At 38.7% G+C, this 17965-nt stretch overlaps 1 protein-coding gene across 1 annotated transcript in view; it reads right to left on the bottom strand.

Moving 5' to 3' along the window:
* The window catches only part of DSCAM (DS cell adhesion molecule), a 435055-nt gene that overhangs the window by 159162 nt on the left and 257928 nt on the right, over positions 1 to 17965 (bottom strand). The window contains exons 6-8 of the mRNA XM_065741676.1: positions 16331 to 16606; positions 13597 to 13893; positions 12516 to 12791 (exon numbers count right to left, since the gene is read on the bottom strand). Coding sequence (XP_065597748.1) covers positions 12516 to 12791; positions 13597 to 13893; positions 16331 to 16606 — 849 coding nt within the window. The remainder of the gene's footprint in view (positions 1 to 12515; positions 12792 to 13596; positions 13894 to 16330; positions 16607 to 17965) is intronic.

Here is a 17965-nt window from a genome sequence, read left to right as displayed (position 1 = left end):
GCCATGACTCTCCAGATCTTTCATAGTGGGGTTGCCTAGGTAGTTCAGGATGAGCTCACCAGTTTTCAAGGTCTGGGGCAAGGGCTTTGCTTAGGGTCACAGAATAGATCTAAAAGAAGATCCAGTTTGCCTATGAAACATGATAAAAGAGTGTGTAAGATTCTACAACTTATTATTTTTTGGAACTTATTTCTTTATGTTTCAAGGCACAATTCTTAAGAAGACTGTGTGAAGTTATGCAGTGAAAGACACAAGAAGTATTTACAGGACAGTAAACTTCAGTTAAAACTCATTTCTAAACAGAGGGAAAGTACTTCGATGCTGGCATTTAATCCTGCTAAGTGTATTTTGCTTGACAATGTTTTTTTTACTTTTTTTCCTTGTTATTCTGTGTCTGAAACAAGAAAAATAACATAAAATAAGCACAATTTCTTCCTTCATAGGGAATGATTTCTCTTAATATTTTCCTCTCAGGTACTTTGAATAAAAATAAAGAAAGCAGCAAGTTGGATTTAATAAACAAAGCAGCAAGTTCATAGGTTCATAGGTTCATAAGGTTGGAAAGGACCTACAAGATCATCTAGTCTAACCATCCTCCTATCACTATCCCTACCCAACTACTAAATCAGAGTAAATAATACTAAGTAAATGCAGATGTCCCGCTTTCACCAGCTGTTTGAAATATTTGCCAAAAATCATGCAGATTGTGAATGAAATACACACCCAGCCACAGGAGTCTCAACCTTCTCCCAGTCTCAGGGGAGCACTCTAACAAGCAGGGCATTGATTGATCTGACAGCTTTTCATCAGTCCCTCCTGAGGGAACTATAAAACCAGTTTTGCCGTCAATACTCAAATACTCATTTATCAAAAAAGAAGACTTAGAGGATAGGTATCTTAGAAATAGGAGTGCAATCCCTGTTCTTGATTGAGAGATTACTTACATATAGCACATATAGTACACTTGAACATATTTTATAAGAAAGTTCAAAGGACATTCACAGAGGAACACTTATAGTGCTGTATATTAGCTAGCTTCAGAAGATAATAGAGCTGGTGGCTTTAGCTACTTGTGCTTCTTTTGTCCTACCACCCTTCAGCAGAACGAAAGCTGTGTTTTTCCAGAAACTGAAGTAGAGAAGAAGCAGAAAGGCTCTCCAAAATGGCTGCAAAATATGCTGCCTCATTTACTTTTTTAGCAGCATTTTTACTCCTCTGCCAATGTCCTACTTCTGGATGGCAGAGACAGATATTTTTGACCATTATTATGTTTGTTTGATGCAGTTATTTTTATCATTGCATGTGTTGGCTGCTCTTCCATTCATAAAGTGATACCAAGCCCTCTGAAGGGCAAAAGCATTGTTCAATCATGTACGCTGGTGTACGTGAGCATAACACTGCAAGAGGGAGATACAACACAGTTGTTAACTGCTGTTTCCAGAATAGCCATGATGCCATTTGAATAGGAGAAGTTATGGCTGTGCATGTCTGTCACAGAGAAGTTAAATCAGGCTTCAGATATCAGATGCAGAGTGTAACAGCTCCTTCTTAAAGGATTTCTGTCACTTCTTTCTTTTTCTCTTGGAACCTAGTGTTACATAGAGTGACAAAATACCTGCCCGCCTCTTCTAATTGCCTTACTGCATCTAACGCATTCATGTGACAGATCATTGGGTCATTGACAGATCATGCTGCACACCACAGTATCGAAAAGGACATAAAGTTGTTAGAGTATCCAAAGAAGGGCTACAAAGATGGGGCAAGGTCTGAGGGCAAGGGGTGTGAGGAGCAGCTGAGGCCCCTGGGTGTGCTGAGCGCAGAGCAGGGGAGCTGAGGGGAGGCCTGCTGGCGGCTGCAGCTCTCCCAGGGAGCGGAGGGGCAGCGCTGAGCTCTGCTCTGTGTGACAGCGACAGGGCCCGAGGGAACGGCATGGAGCTGTGTCAGGGGAGGGGCGGCTGGGGGTTAGGGACAGTGCTGCACCACAGCGCGGTGGGCATGCGTCTGGACAATGCTCTCAGACATAGGGTTTGGATTTTGGGTGGTCTGTGTGGAGCCAGGAGCTGGACTCAGTAATTCTTGTGGGTACCTTCCAGCATGGGATATTCAGTGATACTGGCTTCCTTGTCCATCAACGGAAAACAGACAAATTGATTTTAATATATATTTACACAATTTACTACATGAATAGCAATGAGAAATTTTTAGTACTGGACTGTCAGGAGGTTTTGTCACTTTTTCCCCTGATAAGTGCAGCTATCTGCTAAATGCCCAATAGACCCCCTGCACTGTCTGTATTAGCTAGCACATTTCTGCCGCATGTTTCTTTAAATTCTTCTCTCTAGGCGTCATTCCCAAAAGATAAGCTAAAATTCAGAACAGAGTAGCAAATTGCTTCAATATTTTCTGCTGAGCATGTAACAGATTGGAGCTTATCTTTCATAGACAAAAATATACCAGGAGTAAGATAACATACTTCTCAAGGATTGTTCAGTGCATCCTGACCCTCTGGCTCCCCAGTGAAGAAAACCACGAGCAAGATCATTAAGCCACATGGAAGTACTTTTTTCCAGAAAATATCAATTGGCAGGGCTGCATTTACTGACTCTACTAACATTCAAGCAACGGCCTGCAGAACATTTCAGAAATTGGCTAAAATACTTATAGGCAGCACATTTACCCTTTGCCCAGGTTTTTAGGATACTGAAGACACCAACATTTATTTTGGCCTCATAAGATATAATGTATATTCAACCTGCAGCAGCTGGAACTCCTGACAAGGAAGTTATTTTGAAAAGCAGCATATAATTTAAAATCAGTGCTTTAAAAAAGCGAATAGTCAAGGGATATCTTCAAAGTATGGAAGAATACTTTTCAGTTACAATATTTATCATTTTGGGTTTATAAAGGCAATTTAGAATAGTTAAATTAATAATTAAAATAATAAATAAAAGCAGGAACCTAACACAGGTCTTCCTGCTAATGCGAAGAAATGAAAAATAACCAAAAATCACCTATTGTAAGCTTAGAAAGAGAACAAAACACAGCTGAAGTCATCTGAATCAAAAGTTGCAAAATATATTTCTGAAGTAAAAATACGACATATACCTCTAATAAATAGAATATATCTAGCTTGATTACCAGCATATTTTGAGAATTTTTGGAAAAATAAAGCTGTATCATTGACAAACAGCACCAAAAAAAAAAAAAAAAGTAAAATGTATACTACTCAAATCTTAGAGAAAAGTTATTGTAGGACAGATATATTAATATGCATTTTAAATACTAAAAATCGTATCATAGTATTTTCCCTTGCTATGTGTAGCTTTTGTTTCACCATATTTCAGAGCTTCTATTCAGTTTTATTTGTCAAATTATTTTACTTCATATAACATGTTACATATTACCGAGATAGAGAGAGGGTTACCGTGCAAGTGTGTTGTGCATTTGGAAGGGATGTTTCTTCCTTTACTCACAACAGTCAAAAGAGTGAAAATCTGTGCTCTATGCAATGAAGTACAATGGCTTGGGAATGCTTCATTGCTGAGTTCTTGAATCAAGTGCCTGTTTAAAAACAGGATTATGGGCCAGCCTCATTACTCCTAATGCATAAGATTAAAATGATGTTTCTGTGCCCTAGTAACATCTCTAGTGCCTTTGGGAGATCACTGTAAAAGAAGGTTTCCATGATGCTCTCCATTAGCAGAGGAACATCCTTAGTTTCCTGTCCTCTGTTTTGTGGCAGTTATGTTGGAAGCAAACAGCTCAGATGATTCACTAAAACAGAACATCCTGTAGACACCTTGTTTCCTGCATCAGTCTTGTGAACACACCATAGTTTTCTTGTAGCTTTCCACAGTAAAATAAAAGTTGTTCTGGTTATAACTAGAAACTGCACTGTAATGGATTTTCATGCAATAACACTATTGGAGGAGCTGTGCCCACTCTGTGACATAACTTTAACAATGAATACTCATTCCACTAGTATATTGGGTGATGCAAAATAATAGTTACAAAGTAGGTAGGTCACTCTAAACATAACATCTCTGATTTATTTCTATGGAAACTACAACACATACAAAGAGCACAACAACACTCTTCTATAAAGTAAGTTCTCAGCTATAAAACACTATTTGTTGGCACAGACACCACCATTAGCTGTATGTTTTCACCAGTGATGAACAAGAGCCTGCATGCCACACTGAACAATCTGCATCAGCAGAGCAGACCTACTGTCGTTGTCGCCACTGCTGAAATCCATCACCCACTGCCTCACTGTGCTCACATCCACTGTTTGGTCTCCATAAATGTTCAGGAGGTGTCAATGAATGTCAGCGGGTGTGATTTTTTTTTGCATGCTCAATGACACACCTTTGCTCCATACACAATATTAACTTCAGATGCCATTGTGTCAGACTGCCCTTCTGCTACCCGCTGTCACACAGCAACAAAATGTAATGGAATATTGGTGGGAAGGTTCGGCCTCTACTGCCATCCCACCAACATCCACCTCTGACATTGTGGGCCAACATCATAAAATAGGAAGCATTACTTTCAGAGCAGCCCTCATATAGGAGCTCTCAAAGCAGCCATGTAAACCAAGATATCATGCACTAGGACTGCAAAAAACAAAATTAGATACTAGACGTGATTTAGCTGCCACTGATTGTTTCACCTAAACATCTCCACCCCTTGTGAGTGGTGATCTGAGCAATCACACACAGGCCCTGAAACACTGGATTCTTCTGCTTCTCTCTTTTATTTACTGGATTTTATCAGTAGGGCACACCATTCAGTGAACTGTCTGTTAATGGCATTTACTGATCTGAGACACATAGTGTGCTCCCTTGTTGACTGCTAATGCATCCTGTCTTGAAAAGAGGAAATACTGTTATATGCTGCAGGCCTAACTGTATGCTTTGAAAATAAAAGAACCAAATCATTCTCTTTAATGTCTGTGCGGTTCACAATGTTTCCATATACTTGTAGGTTCATTAGTTAACAAAATTGTCCTAATATTCACAGTTCTTCAAAATCGTTCCACAACACTGTCACAGAGCAAATGCTGCCATGCACTTTCCCCAGCTTCAGTCTCTGTATCTCCCCTTTTCAATACAACACTGGTAACCCACAGGCTCCCTGATGCTGTTCTGAGGGCTCCCTCAAATTAAGAGAGGAGTTAAAATGTTATGTAGAAGCCAAGAGTGCTTCGCCTATCAATCAGATCACCTCATTTTAGCCTCTGTTGTGAGGAGAAGGGATCACACCCTCATCATGGGAACCACCCTGTAAACCTAGGATGGGAGGAAGTGCAGATCTCTGCCCAAGGGGATGCACTTGCTTATGCATTTTTTAAAGGGGAAACATTTTTGTTCTGGCAATAGGATAACAGCTGCAAGAGTATAGTACACAACAAGCTGTTCATTGTTAAAGTGCTGCATGATAAAAAGCCTGTCTTGCAGGCTGTGCATCATCCAGAAGCACTTACCCAGTCCACTACTTCTCCTATGCTTTTAGAATTTGATCCAGAGCTATTGCTCCTGCTTAGCCCCTACCTAATCTAAAGTGATCTCTGCCCTCATGTAACACTGTGAAAAGTTGAACACAACTAAAGCACTGGAGCCAGAAGTTTCAGATTTAGGAGAGGACATCAATAGAAGGACTAAGTGCTTTGAAAATTATTCCAATAAGTAGTTTGATTGGTTTCATACTAACTTCTTCAACATGACTGTAAACAAGGGGCTGATTTTACATCACCCTTCTGTTATCACAGTGTTGATGTGCTCTTTTCTTTGCATCTTTTGGACTATGCATTGATTTGAAGTTAGGGCAGCATACTCCATACTTCCACTACTGTGTTTATGCACACTTGCTTTCTATACATGCTTACTATATGGACTTTTTTTGTTGCTAATAACAATATTGCCAATATTGTTATATTAGCTAATAACTATTGCTAATAACATTGCTAATAACAATAAACAATTTGAAATAAAGTGATTTGCATTTTGAGAACAATTCTAACAAATGTATATAAAAGTATTTCAGATATAACTGAATGCAAAAAAGAGCAAGAGCATGTTTTTTCTCAAACTCAAAGTAAAGACAGATGCATTGTAAGAAAGAAGAGTGTTAGTTTTTGAAAAACACACATAAATATACAGATAACTCTTGAAGTTCAAGTATTAAGGCTCATTCCATTCTCCTTTCTGAGGAGGACTTTTAAGTGGATTTTTGAAGGATCTTTGCATGACTGGACACCCATTCTCATCACACAGCATTTTTCTCATTTCTGCATATGGCAACTCCAGTTAGTTTGGAAGTCTTGATTATTTCTTTCTGAAGAACGTACAAGCTTACAGGGATTCAAAAAAGTTTTTTTGCACTGGAGAGGAAGAAATGCAGGAAGTGACGTATGAAAGAAGTGTCTGAAGGACTTCAAAACCAGACGTTTTTTTCATTCAAACCACTAGCAACATCCAGTCAGTAAGACATGAAAAGTTATATCATACATATATGCACAATGCTGAATTCACACTTCATCTAATCCACATTTCCGATTGCAGGAAGCAAAAAGAAATCAGGAGAATGCTTCATGACAGCATGCATCATGGTCAAAAGAACCCAAGGAAGATTCCTCCTTGGAGATTTTCCTATTCTATGTCTGCACAGTTTTAAGTACTCAGAAGAGCCCACTCAGAACTGATCTGCAACTCAAATCCACCAATAAAATTTACTTATTAGGAAAAGATGGATACTTCCTGGGGAAAATGAAGAGAATCTATTTAAATAGTTGCAAAATTAAGTTTTTAGATTTAGCCTCTGTTAGGATTGCATGTTTTCTAAAAAGAAACAGGCTGATACAATTTCATGCAGTTCATTACAGGTGAAGTGCTATCACTTCACCATCAGATAATAAGCTGCTTTCTAAATCAATCTAAATCAATCGAATACATAATCTGTACAAGATCAGTAACAGCACTTCTGAGCACCACACTTCTTTTTTTTTTTTTATGCTGCACCCTTCCTCTCAGGGGTTTCTTTATCAATTAATTTATGTCTGAGAAGAGTGAATAGCAGTGAGCTGTTTATATGAGAAGTATGTCTCATGAGACTGATAAAAAGAAAATCATCACTTAATACTGATGGCTTTTATTGTAGCTGAGAAAACTATAAATTACATTAAGAAAAAAAGAGATAATGACTTACTCTTGCTTTTAAAACACTTCCAGATCCACTAAAATGCTGCAGAATTGATATTACTATTATTATTTTATCACTTTGCTACTAGAGGGGTTGTTTTTCAGTGGAAATATGAAACTTACGGATGGGGTGTGTATATTGCCTCTTATTTTGTTTGCCAACACCTCCCATTTTAAGACTACTTTTATTTGCTTGCAATTTGACTTTTGTTTGGATAGCACTTTTCCAGGCCAGGTGTCTGCCTCAGGCTTGAATCATTTAAGCTGGAAGGTTGCAGCTACAACTGTTTGGTCACTTCTGAGAGTAATCAGAGAGAGTTGAAATATAAGGATATAGCATATTTTCATCCTACCTTAAAAGAAAAAAAAAAAGCTATTGTGAGAGTCTGTGTAGTCCCACCACAGCTTTCATGTTCAGCGAGTGAAGGCACAAGCATCAGATGCTCTTGCTGTTCCTACAGAAAGTCATCAAAAGTGCACTCAAATTTGAACGTACAGAGGGATAGGGGAAATCTCAGGGCCACGAGAAACAGGGAGAGAAACCAGCCTCTCTTACTGGGCATGCAGACAGCAGCAGCAGCAAGCAATGGAGCAGAAATTTAAAACATTGCCCAAGATAAGAAAAGGGACTTGTAGAACTGGATTTAGGAGCAGCAGGAGAAAGTCAGAAGTTGGGATCAGGCTTGCAGTGGGATTCAAGAGATCATGGAGGCTGGTAAAGTGAAGATAGAAACTGGCTGGGAATGTGAGACTGGAACAAAAAAGTAGTGGGGTGGGATAGAGAACTGTCAGCAAGTGAAGACGATACAAAGGAGAGAGATTAGAAGCCAGTGGAGATGGAGAAAATGAAGACTAGACGGAAGTTGGGAGTATAAGTGGAGGATGAGTGGAATGTATGGAGCTCTCAAGGGAGAGACCACTTCTGAGTCATGAAAACGAGGCACTAGTAAAATAAAGGCAGAGCTGAGAAAAATGTGGAGGGCAGACTGGTTTTGGAATCCAGAGTAGAAGAATCAGGATTAGGACAAGGATGAGCTGGAGACAGGTCATACTTAGGTCTTCTCCAGAATATCCTTCTCCTGTACGTAGAATATCAGCCTGTAATAGTCCTCTGCTGTCAGCAGATGCATAAGAACTTCAGTGGCAAACCACTAAAGCTGGGTGAAATAAGGACAGAGAATTTAGTGCTACTAAGAATAATTCTGTTCTTGGCAAGGACCTGTGCTGTATCCTTAGCAAGGCTAGTCTTGAGTACTTTTGAGAATGTCAGTAAATGCTGTTTCCATTTACAGAAGGAGAAGAAAAGGGTGCTCAGTTTAGTCTACAAAGAAGCTATAAGGAAAGTGCATTTAACACAGGGCAAAATAAAACACACTGAAAGGTGATTACAGTTGCAAAGGCAAGCACCTGACAGGTATGAAATATCAGAAATTCACTATAAAAGTAGAGCCGTGGCCTCACCCATTTATATATGCATTACAGTGTGAGGAGATTTCATCGCTGTTGTCAGAACTCAGAGCTGGCCAATTCATTTGTCTAAATGAAAAAAATAAATGCCAAGATGGCTTGATTTCCAAAAAGCTCCTTTAGGACTCAGGCACAGTTCCAACAGTGCTGTGTCTGCCAAGCAGAAACCTGCTTATTTTCCTGCCAGCATACCCACTCAAATTTTCATCAGTTAGCTTATAGGATTGCTAGCTTCCAAGATCCAGATTCAGGGACAGAGAAAATGGACAGGCAAGAGATGGAGAGAATGGCATGCCACTTATCTCTGGGCCAGTCATCTAGAGACTGTAGACCGCTAAGGTATGTGTCCACGTGGTCAAGAATATCAGATCTTCCTAAAAATGCTGCAGCAGATTTAATATGGTCTTGAATTGATTCCTGTGATCAACAATGCAAAGAAGTAGCTGCCTCAAGGTCAAATAATACAGAGGCACCCAGATTCAAGCTTTTGGCTTCCTGGCCATCTTCCAGGTGCACACCAAAACTCTGTCTCTCTGGCAGTCAGGATTCCATTCTGAAGTTTGTCTGGAAACTTCCTGCTCTATCTGAGATCTTACAGTGATTTCTAAAGAATATCCTCAAGATCTTGCTTTTGTTTGGGTACTTATATCTATCTCAAAGTACTCAGCAGAATGGGCCATCCTCTTGTATTTAATTACATGGTTATGCTGTTGCATACCCTTATTTGAATGATGCTTTTGATGAAACCTCATTCAAGACAGAGTGATGATGTTTTATATACTAGAAAATTTGGAAAGTGGGTGTAAATTACACAGAGGATAGCAGACAAGAATGGCCATTTGTATATGTAATGCAGAAAAGTGCTGCCCTGTAGAGCCAAATTCTGCATCTACCTTTGTCATAGATATTTGATATGATGCTAATTAAATGACTTAATTCCATCTTTCCCAGCAAGTAACCAGTCCAGATAATGGGACTTGTTTAAGAAAAACAAAGAACTTGGAAATTTATTTCATTTGGAGCAGTGCTTTGAACATATACATACTAAACAAAAGCAAATAAACTTGAAAAAAAAAAATAAAGCCATAAGCTTCTGTAATTGAACACAAAAATATGCAGATAAAAGTTTAGTCTGTGCCACAGAAGCCATTTTCTGAATAGGTTCTTAATGCTGAGGTGGGTTTTGAAAAAGAACTCAGATCTGAAACACTCTGATACCACATAGATTATCAGTTCAGAAAAACTCATGAGGAAACTGGTAATTATGTCTTCAGAACAGAACACGAAGGAAACAAAATACATCCATAGTTCATTAAGTATCACCTATTCTGAATAACCGGTCTGGGGTCACCAAGGAAGCTTGTAGCAGAAATGAGAACGATCCAAAGTACCCACAGTGTTGAAAATGGGCAACAATTCTCTCTGGAGAATAAATAGATGGAGTGATAACATGAGAAGTTGAATAAGTCATTTGGACACTGACATTAACACCCCTTACAAAGTCATGTTTCAGGGTTCTTCATTATGCAAGCAGAACCATATTTCTTATTTCTCAGAATAATGTGTAAGTGTCTGAAGCACATTCTCTTTGGAATTCATAGAAAAGAAAATGACAGCATAAACATTAGCAATATTTTCAAGCAACAAGTCATGGCTGACTAACTGTCCCTAGAAGTGTTCAGTAAATGTCCAGATGTTGTACTAAGGGACACGGTTTAGTGGGAAATATCAGTGATAGGTTGACAGTTGGACTGGATGATCTTAGGCTTCTTTTCCAACCTTGGTGATTCTATGATTCTACAATCTGCTAATAAGTTGGATAAAAGCACGATGTGGTTGTGGAACAGAATTATACATAGCCATTTTAAGCAAACTCTGTGCAGTACTAACCTTGAGGACTATTCAGGTTTATTAATACAAAGCTCAGCTCTGATATTTTGGTCTTAGCATATGAGATCAGGAAAGTAACCTCTTTAAATAATGTCTTGGCAAGGATAGGGCGTACTGAAGCTACTAGGAACACTCTGCAGCCAACTTTGTTAACTCTAGAGCAATACTTATCATCCCCACTGATACATCTGCTTTGCATGTGCGATTCACATTGCAGTTCACCATTCGCACTGCAATTTGCACTGCTCTGATGCATCTGCCCTACAGACCACATGCAGGAGAAGGCTGTGTCAGGTGCAGTGGCATATCAGCCACTGGCGGTCTTTGAATGAGTCACATTTTTATGTTAGTTATTCAGAGCAAACACTGTCACTTTCAGATTTCTGACCTGACAACAGTCCTGGCAGTTGAATATCCAGAATAAGGCAGAATATCTTCAAGTGGTAGGATGCCAAATCATTGACAAAAAATTACAGGGCATAAACAAAATTGATGGGACTGACCAATTTGCTTTCTAGGGTGGAACTGTCAAGTTTGCAATCTGTATCCTAATGGAAATAACAATATTGCAGTTAACATTCAAACTAGTAACGTTTTAATCTAACTGCTCAAACCAAGGAGGACCACTGGATTATTTCACATGGCTATATTCATTTTTATCATCATTTGAAGAAAGGTATCATTTAAGAGGCAGCTGTCCTCACCAGATTTACCACAGTCAGCTCTCAGAGCAAAAGCAACACAATTACTAATTCAGCGTTCATTTCTTCAGCTCCCTCAATAGATCTGCAATATTTTTGTGATGTCAAGCAAGATACCAGATGTGTGAAAAGAAATTGTTACGTTAGCTTTTTATGATACATGATATGATCACTGATCTTCTTGGTCTCAGGTGTACGAGATGTTACATCTTTCACAGAACAAATCGCTAGTGGCTTAAGGCTAATCTCCTGACCTGATGAAATAATTAGCAACCACTTCAGTAGAGACTGAAAACAAGCAAGGGCTAAACAAGCCAAACAGAAAGAAAATAAAGACTCAGATGTCTGTAACAAAGCAATTTTACTTGTGATCTCCATTTCTTATCTGAGAACAGGCCCAGAAATTGACTTCCTTCTCCCCTCTTCTCTCCCACCAAAAAAAATAAAATAAAATAAAGTCCAGGAAAACTCCTAAGGACTTCAAGAATGGTGAAATTACACTTTATTTCTTCCTACATGCTCTCGTGGTCTGGACTTCGTAGTGATCCTGTTGCTAAAAACCAAGTGCAACTGCAATCAGGTTTTGTACCTTTTGTGTCCCTGTGGACAGATCTGACCATTATCAAGATCAGAATAGGCTAAACATAATGCTAGGAAAATTTCTGTTCTCATTTATTTCTGATGTCTTGCAGGTCATCCTAATTTAGGGCTATTAATAGACTTTAAGCATCCTGTTAGATTTTAAATTCACATTTGTTTATAGTACTAACTTCCTTCAGCAGCAAGGACACTCAGAAAAACTTGCTTAATAACAATTAATACCTGTAGTTTCTGTCTCTGTTTATTGACAGAAAAACATGCTTCAAAATTCTCATCTTGTTAAAAGTTATAAAGTTACTGACTAATGAAAATGTAGATTTAGTCATTTAGCAGTGAAGGAGACACCCGTGAAATTTAGGTCACAAAGTATTTATTCATCTGCTGACCAAACTGCTGTAGTGAAAACTGCCAATAGAAAGCTTGTTTCTGCACATTCTCCCGTTAAGAAGCAATAATCTGTTAATTGAATTAAGGAGGGCAAAAATCAAGAGAGTACAAGAAATAGTGCCTGATTATTATCTAAGTGATGAATGAACAGAAATCTGGATTAAACGTCCTAAGAATTTGTCTAACTCCCAAGACAATCTAGTGAGTGTTATCTTGCATTTCTATACTATACAGCCGTTACCTCAGCTCTAGCTCTCCAGGTTACTCTTACCTTTCACTGTCACGTGAACGCTCTGGCTGGTGGACAGCTGGGGCTGAACGAGGACATTGCATGTATATTCACCCTCATCTACCTCCTTCTGCACATCTGAAAGCTTCAATGTCCCATTGTTCTCAAAAGCCACTTGACGATGGTTAAAGGGTAGCAAGTTAGAGTTCTTGTACCATTTGATGGAGTAATATGGGTAGCCTATTACACGGCAGTGGATGTAGGTGTCCCGTCCTGCTATTGCTGTGATGTTTTTCATTGGTCGAATGCTTGCTGGACCTGGGAAGGTAAAAATGAACTCTTGAAGAAAGGCACATTTGTTTGAGAAAACAGACTTCTTTTTTTTTTTTTCTGAATCTACAAATGTTAATAACATTTACAAATGCAGCTTGCACAACACTTCTTTGTATTTGACAGTTTCTGCTTTTAAGAGCCACTTAAGCAGTTTCCCTAATCTTCGTATGCTCTAGTTTTTCCTCACCCTGCAGCATACATACTAATTATGTGGGGGGTATATGTTTGCATATCCAACACTTGTCTGATAAAATCTTTGCTGCATTACAAATTAAAAGTCTGAGAACGATTTAATTAATGTGAAATATTAACACTGATACAAAGCTAAGATCCTGTTACACATGAGAACAGTGACAAAGTTAGCATTTATTTTGACATATATAAAGTATAATACCATGAGGATGGGTATTATGCCATGTAAAGCTAGAAATGCAAGGTAAAGTACAGTATAAATGAATAATTACAATGAATGTTAGACAAGTAAAGGAGGAAAGGAAGAGAAAAAAAACATGCACAACAGGACTAAAGTAAAAAAAATGTGAATTAGTAAAGATGAGTATACAAAAAAAGACTACAGAATACAAAGAGGAATCTTCCAAGGTTTAACCATATCATACGCTTTCTGGGTCTGGAAAGGTAGGGTGGGAAAAAAAGAGGGGAGGAAGAAAAGGAGAGGGAAAACAGTAAGTTGGTTTTGGCATTCCAAGACTCTTTTCAACACATGCAACAATCTTCTTCTCCACTACAATGAGTTATGTGTGTTTTTTTGAGGAGCTGATTTGACAAGCACCTCTTACGTTTATTCGAGCCTGGTACAGGACGACTCCAGCAGAGTTGTTGGCAGTACAGCGATAAACTCCACCATCTCGGACCTGAGTGTTAGAGATGTTCAGGTAACTGACCACATTCCCTTCAGAGGTGATAATCTGGCTGATACGATGACTGCCATCTTTCACAATGGGATCTTCATCCAGGGTCCAAGTGATGGTAGGCAGGGGGGTCCCCTTCACATTGCACATAAGGGAGACTGGCTCACCTGGACTCACCACTTTCTCACTGAAGGCAGAAATGATTTTGGGAGTTCCATCTGCCACGGGAAAGAAAAGGAAGAAAGTACTTAACATGTTGCAAAACTGTTCCCTCTATCCTGAAACCTGTCACATGAGACAAAATCTTTTTTAGAAGAGATGTGAATAACTGCATTCCTGGACATAAGTTTAATTATTGAGAGATGAAAACAAACTTTGGTAGTAGATTACTTAAGGAGTTCTTTCCTTAGTGAAATTTTCTTCAGCATCTGCTAAGGAACTTCACTTCCACTGAGAGAGAATCGCTTAAATGGAAGGATGAGGGCTCTGCAGAGATATATGAACTGCCAGGTTCTTGCAGAGAGGTGTCAGTCATACACAATTCATCAGTAATGACATGCAACAAACCTCTAACATACTTTAATTTTTTCTTTTCCTGGTACATTTCAGGTCCTTTAAGAGCTAAAGATAAATTCTGTCGACAAGAGCCAGGCATAACTTGCATAGACTAATTTCAAACAGCTGTGTCAATTCAGTTTAGTCCTGACCCACAATATCCCATTTAGAAAAGTATTGAATTAAGCTTCTTCCGAATAGAGACTGCCAGTAACAATAGTGATGCCAATTTCTTTCTGTGGTCATTCTGTGTTGCAGATAAATAACCTTATGTGATGAGAATGTTCAAATAATTTTTCTTGTTATCTGTGTCACAATGTACTCAGCTTCTACCAGACATATGAATAAAGAGAATACACAGAGACACAAATTTTGAGATTTTAAGTAGGAAGTAGGATTAAATAACCACCTACCAAGACAGCTCAGAGGAATAACATTTAGGAATGATGACACTCTGCTATTAGTTAGAAAATTCTTTCTGAAATCATGTAATGCATGCTCTCCTTTGAAAATTATGCTTTCAAAGCTGTATCTAGAAGGGATTTCAATGTAATTGGGGGCAAAAGTGCAAGAGGTCTCATTTCAAGAGCAGTGTGCAGAATACAGCAAGCAAGCTAGAGGTTTGGACAACAGTTTTGGCAGCTACACTCTGGTTTTAAAGAACCAAGAGGCAAGTAAGCTAACATCTGCAAGAAATAGAAGGAAAAGGCTATTCATTGCCTACTGAAGGGCCAAAGACACATGAAAACACACCTTGTACATGAAGCTCTTTACAGACAACTCCCTTCAGGTTCATACAGGCCAGAAGCTGTCAGAATAGGATTGACAAGTCTCATGCACTGCCTGAGCACGCTGTGTACTAATGTACTGTCTCCTCACAAACACTGTACTATGTACCAACCTTGCGTTTGGGAATTTGAGCCACAGTGATACCCTTGGAAATCATAATTCTTCTATTGCAATTTCAGTGCAACATCTCTCTGAGAAAACTGGCATAATAAATATAAGGCCATACCCAAAATATGCTGAGTCACAGTAAAAGTAAAAATAGTGCTGAAATATTCCTTTGCTTGCCAAATAGTGAAAATTATAAGGCACTGCCATTTTCAGACTGCTGAAAGACCTTAGCATAGAAAGAGGGCATTTTGTTTGATTTTAGAATTTTCTCCTCTTTCTTCCTCTCTTGTTTCTGTCCCACCAGTTGCATGACAAGATTTTTCATTTACTTATTTTTTGCATCTCTGAATCTCTTCTTTCCTTTGCTGTGTATTTGATACTGTCACCCCACAGAAAACAAAACAACAGCAATAAGAAATAAAGCTTTTTATCCTGAAAGGTAGCTGTCACCAGACCAGTAAATCTTTGAGTGTGCATACCATGTACCACTGCCAACCCTCCTCTTTTTTTTTTATTTTATTCAAGTGACAGGCTTTTTTTTTCGAGATGAAAGCAGACATTACTTTCCCAGCAAGACCCGGGTGTCTTTGAAATCTTTCCTGCTGTTACTCTCTGATAACCTGCACTCTCTCGACACTATGATAGATTATCAATATGCTCTTTAGGCTTTTTTAGTCACAGGAGATGGTTGCCGAGGTAACTTGGTCCAGGCAGGTAATCTCCTCTTTTTCTGTAAAGACTAAAAATAGTGTCCATGCCACAGCTGCACTACATTCTCATTAATGAACTTTCTCTGTACAAACTGCTTGATTATCGTGGAACACTGTGTCAGGTACTTAATATGATCTCTAGGTCTTCAGCCAACGTCCAAACAGAAAAGCCATACCAGGAAGGAGATGTCCAGAGCTGAATAGGGATCTTTTATCACATGTCCCGCTGAAAAGGTAGTGTAAAAAATCAACACCAACATTCTTAAAAAAGAGGGACTGTGAAGACTGTTCAAGAAGGATATATTTTTCAAATCAATACCTTCCATCAGTTTTCTTCAGAGCAGGGAGGTACAATAAGCTCTGCTGACAGCTCGAAGTTACTCTCTTCTCTTGTTTACAGCCTCCTGTACTTCACTTTTGTACATCACAAAAGTGATGCCAAAGACAACGCATAAAAAATGGAGACAGAATAGCTAAACAGGTAGTGACTCACCTTCTAATATTACTTGAACATAGTCCTGAGCGGACATCTTGTCCTTGCGCACAAAGCACTGGTATGCTCCACCATCACTCTTAGCCATGCCATCCATGATAAGGTTCTCCCGGTTGATCCCAGTGATCCGAACGTTGTTACCAGGGTTGATGATTTCACCGTTACGGTACCATGAGAGCTCCTGGTCCTCTGTTCCTGTCACACTGCAGGACAAGGACACTTGACTACCAACGCTGCTTTTTACCTTCCGTGGGCTGATTGTGGCTTTTAGTGGTTCTGAAGATTTAAACCAAAAGAAGGGAGCAGGAAATGGAAATAGAGAACATTAAGTATACATGTACATTGCATGTGAGTAACACATTAACTCTCAGCTAAGCCAAACAACAAAAATCACATTTATACCCTTCTGAAAAAAAACAAACAAACAACAAAATAAATTAAAAAAATTCCCACAGATTTTTGTGCTTGCTCTGAACAAGCATTTCCCCCATGAACATCCATGACACAAAATATAACGATCAACCTACTTAATGCATAATTTCCTAGACTATGCCTAAATGAATTGTAGGAACAGATCTACTGAGTAACAACATAGTTGCTAAAGGCCTATCAATAGGACTTCATCTTTTGGGAGGGTAGGATATCATTTCAGTTAAATTCACTGTGGATGTTTATACTGGTGTATTAGAAGCATTTCTGAAGATTGTCTTCCAGTTTCATTTCTTCCAAAAGGAACATAGTTAACAACATCTAATATGAATGATTGCAGTAAATGACAATTACCAGATTGGTTTTTAAGAGTGGAAGGCACACACTAAAATGCTAACACAGACACAGTCAAACATCTGTGAGACCTGTCCACATGTACATGCTTTTTTGTGTGGGTTCACTAAATTTTCTGCTTTAACACAGGAGGACTACAGTATTTTCAAGTCAGTCTTAAAATGGACTAGCACCTAGGTAAACTTTAGAGAACATTTTATAACACACAAGTTACAATAAATCTTTAGTGCTTCTCCAGTACATATTGCCAAAAATTAATGACCCACTGGGAACAGAGGCCTGGAAAAACACATATGGGTCAATGAATTCCATCCTTCCAGATCACAGGCTCTTATGTAATAGTCTTTTTGTCCAAAAAGGTCCAGATCAATAACTAATCTGTGATCACATGCATGCTACAAGTCACTGAACATCTCTATATTTACTATAAAAAGTCCAGAAATGCTGAAAACTGTGAACAGTCTGTTCAAAGTAGGTATACCGAAAGGTACTACCACCGTCTTAGAGACTCAAGAAAGTGAAGAATAGCTTCCATTAAAGAGAATTGTAACAGTTTTCTCCAAATCATTCTTCCTGACAACCTTATTGAGGTTATCTACTTTCTTATCTACTTGTTGGTGGACCACTCAGTCCATACATAAAACATACCCCTAGGATCTGAGGATACTTTTAGTATCACCAGCAACTCTATCATATGTCTCTGAAAGTTTTATCTTTGTGTCATACATGACAAACTGAATTTTAATGCACAAGCTCATTAGTTATAACTCACAAATTATTGTTCTTTAATCTTTATTTTTCCCAAATCCATCAAGTGTATTTATTGGTGAAGACATTTTAATGTCCTGAACT

This window comes from Cyrtonyx montezumae, unplaced genomic scaffold (assembly GCF_038088225.1).
Source record: "Cyrtonyx montezumae isolate F1298 unplaced genomic scaffold, pur_monq_1.0 scaffold_3, whole genome shotgun sequence".
Classification (NCBI taxonomy): domain Eukaryota; kingdom Metazoa; phylum Chordata; class Aves; order Galliformes; family Odontophoridae; genus Cyrtonyx; species Cyrtonyx montezumae.
This window is presented reverse-complemented; position numbering and strand designations above follow the sequence as displayed.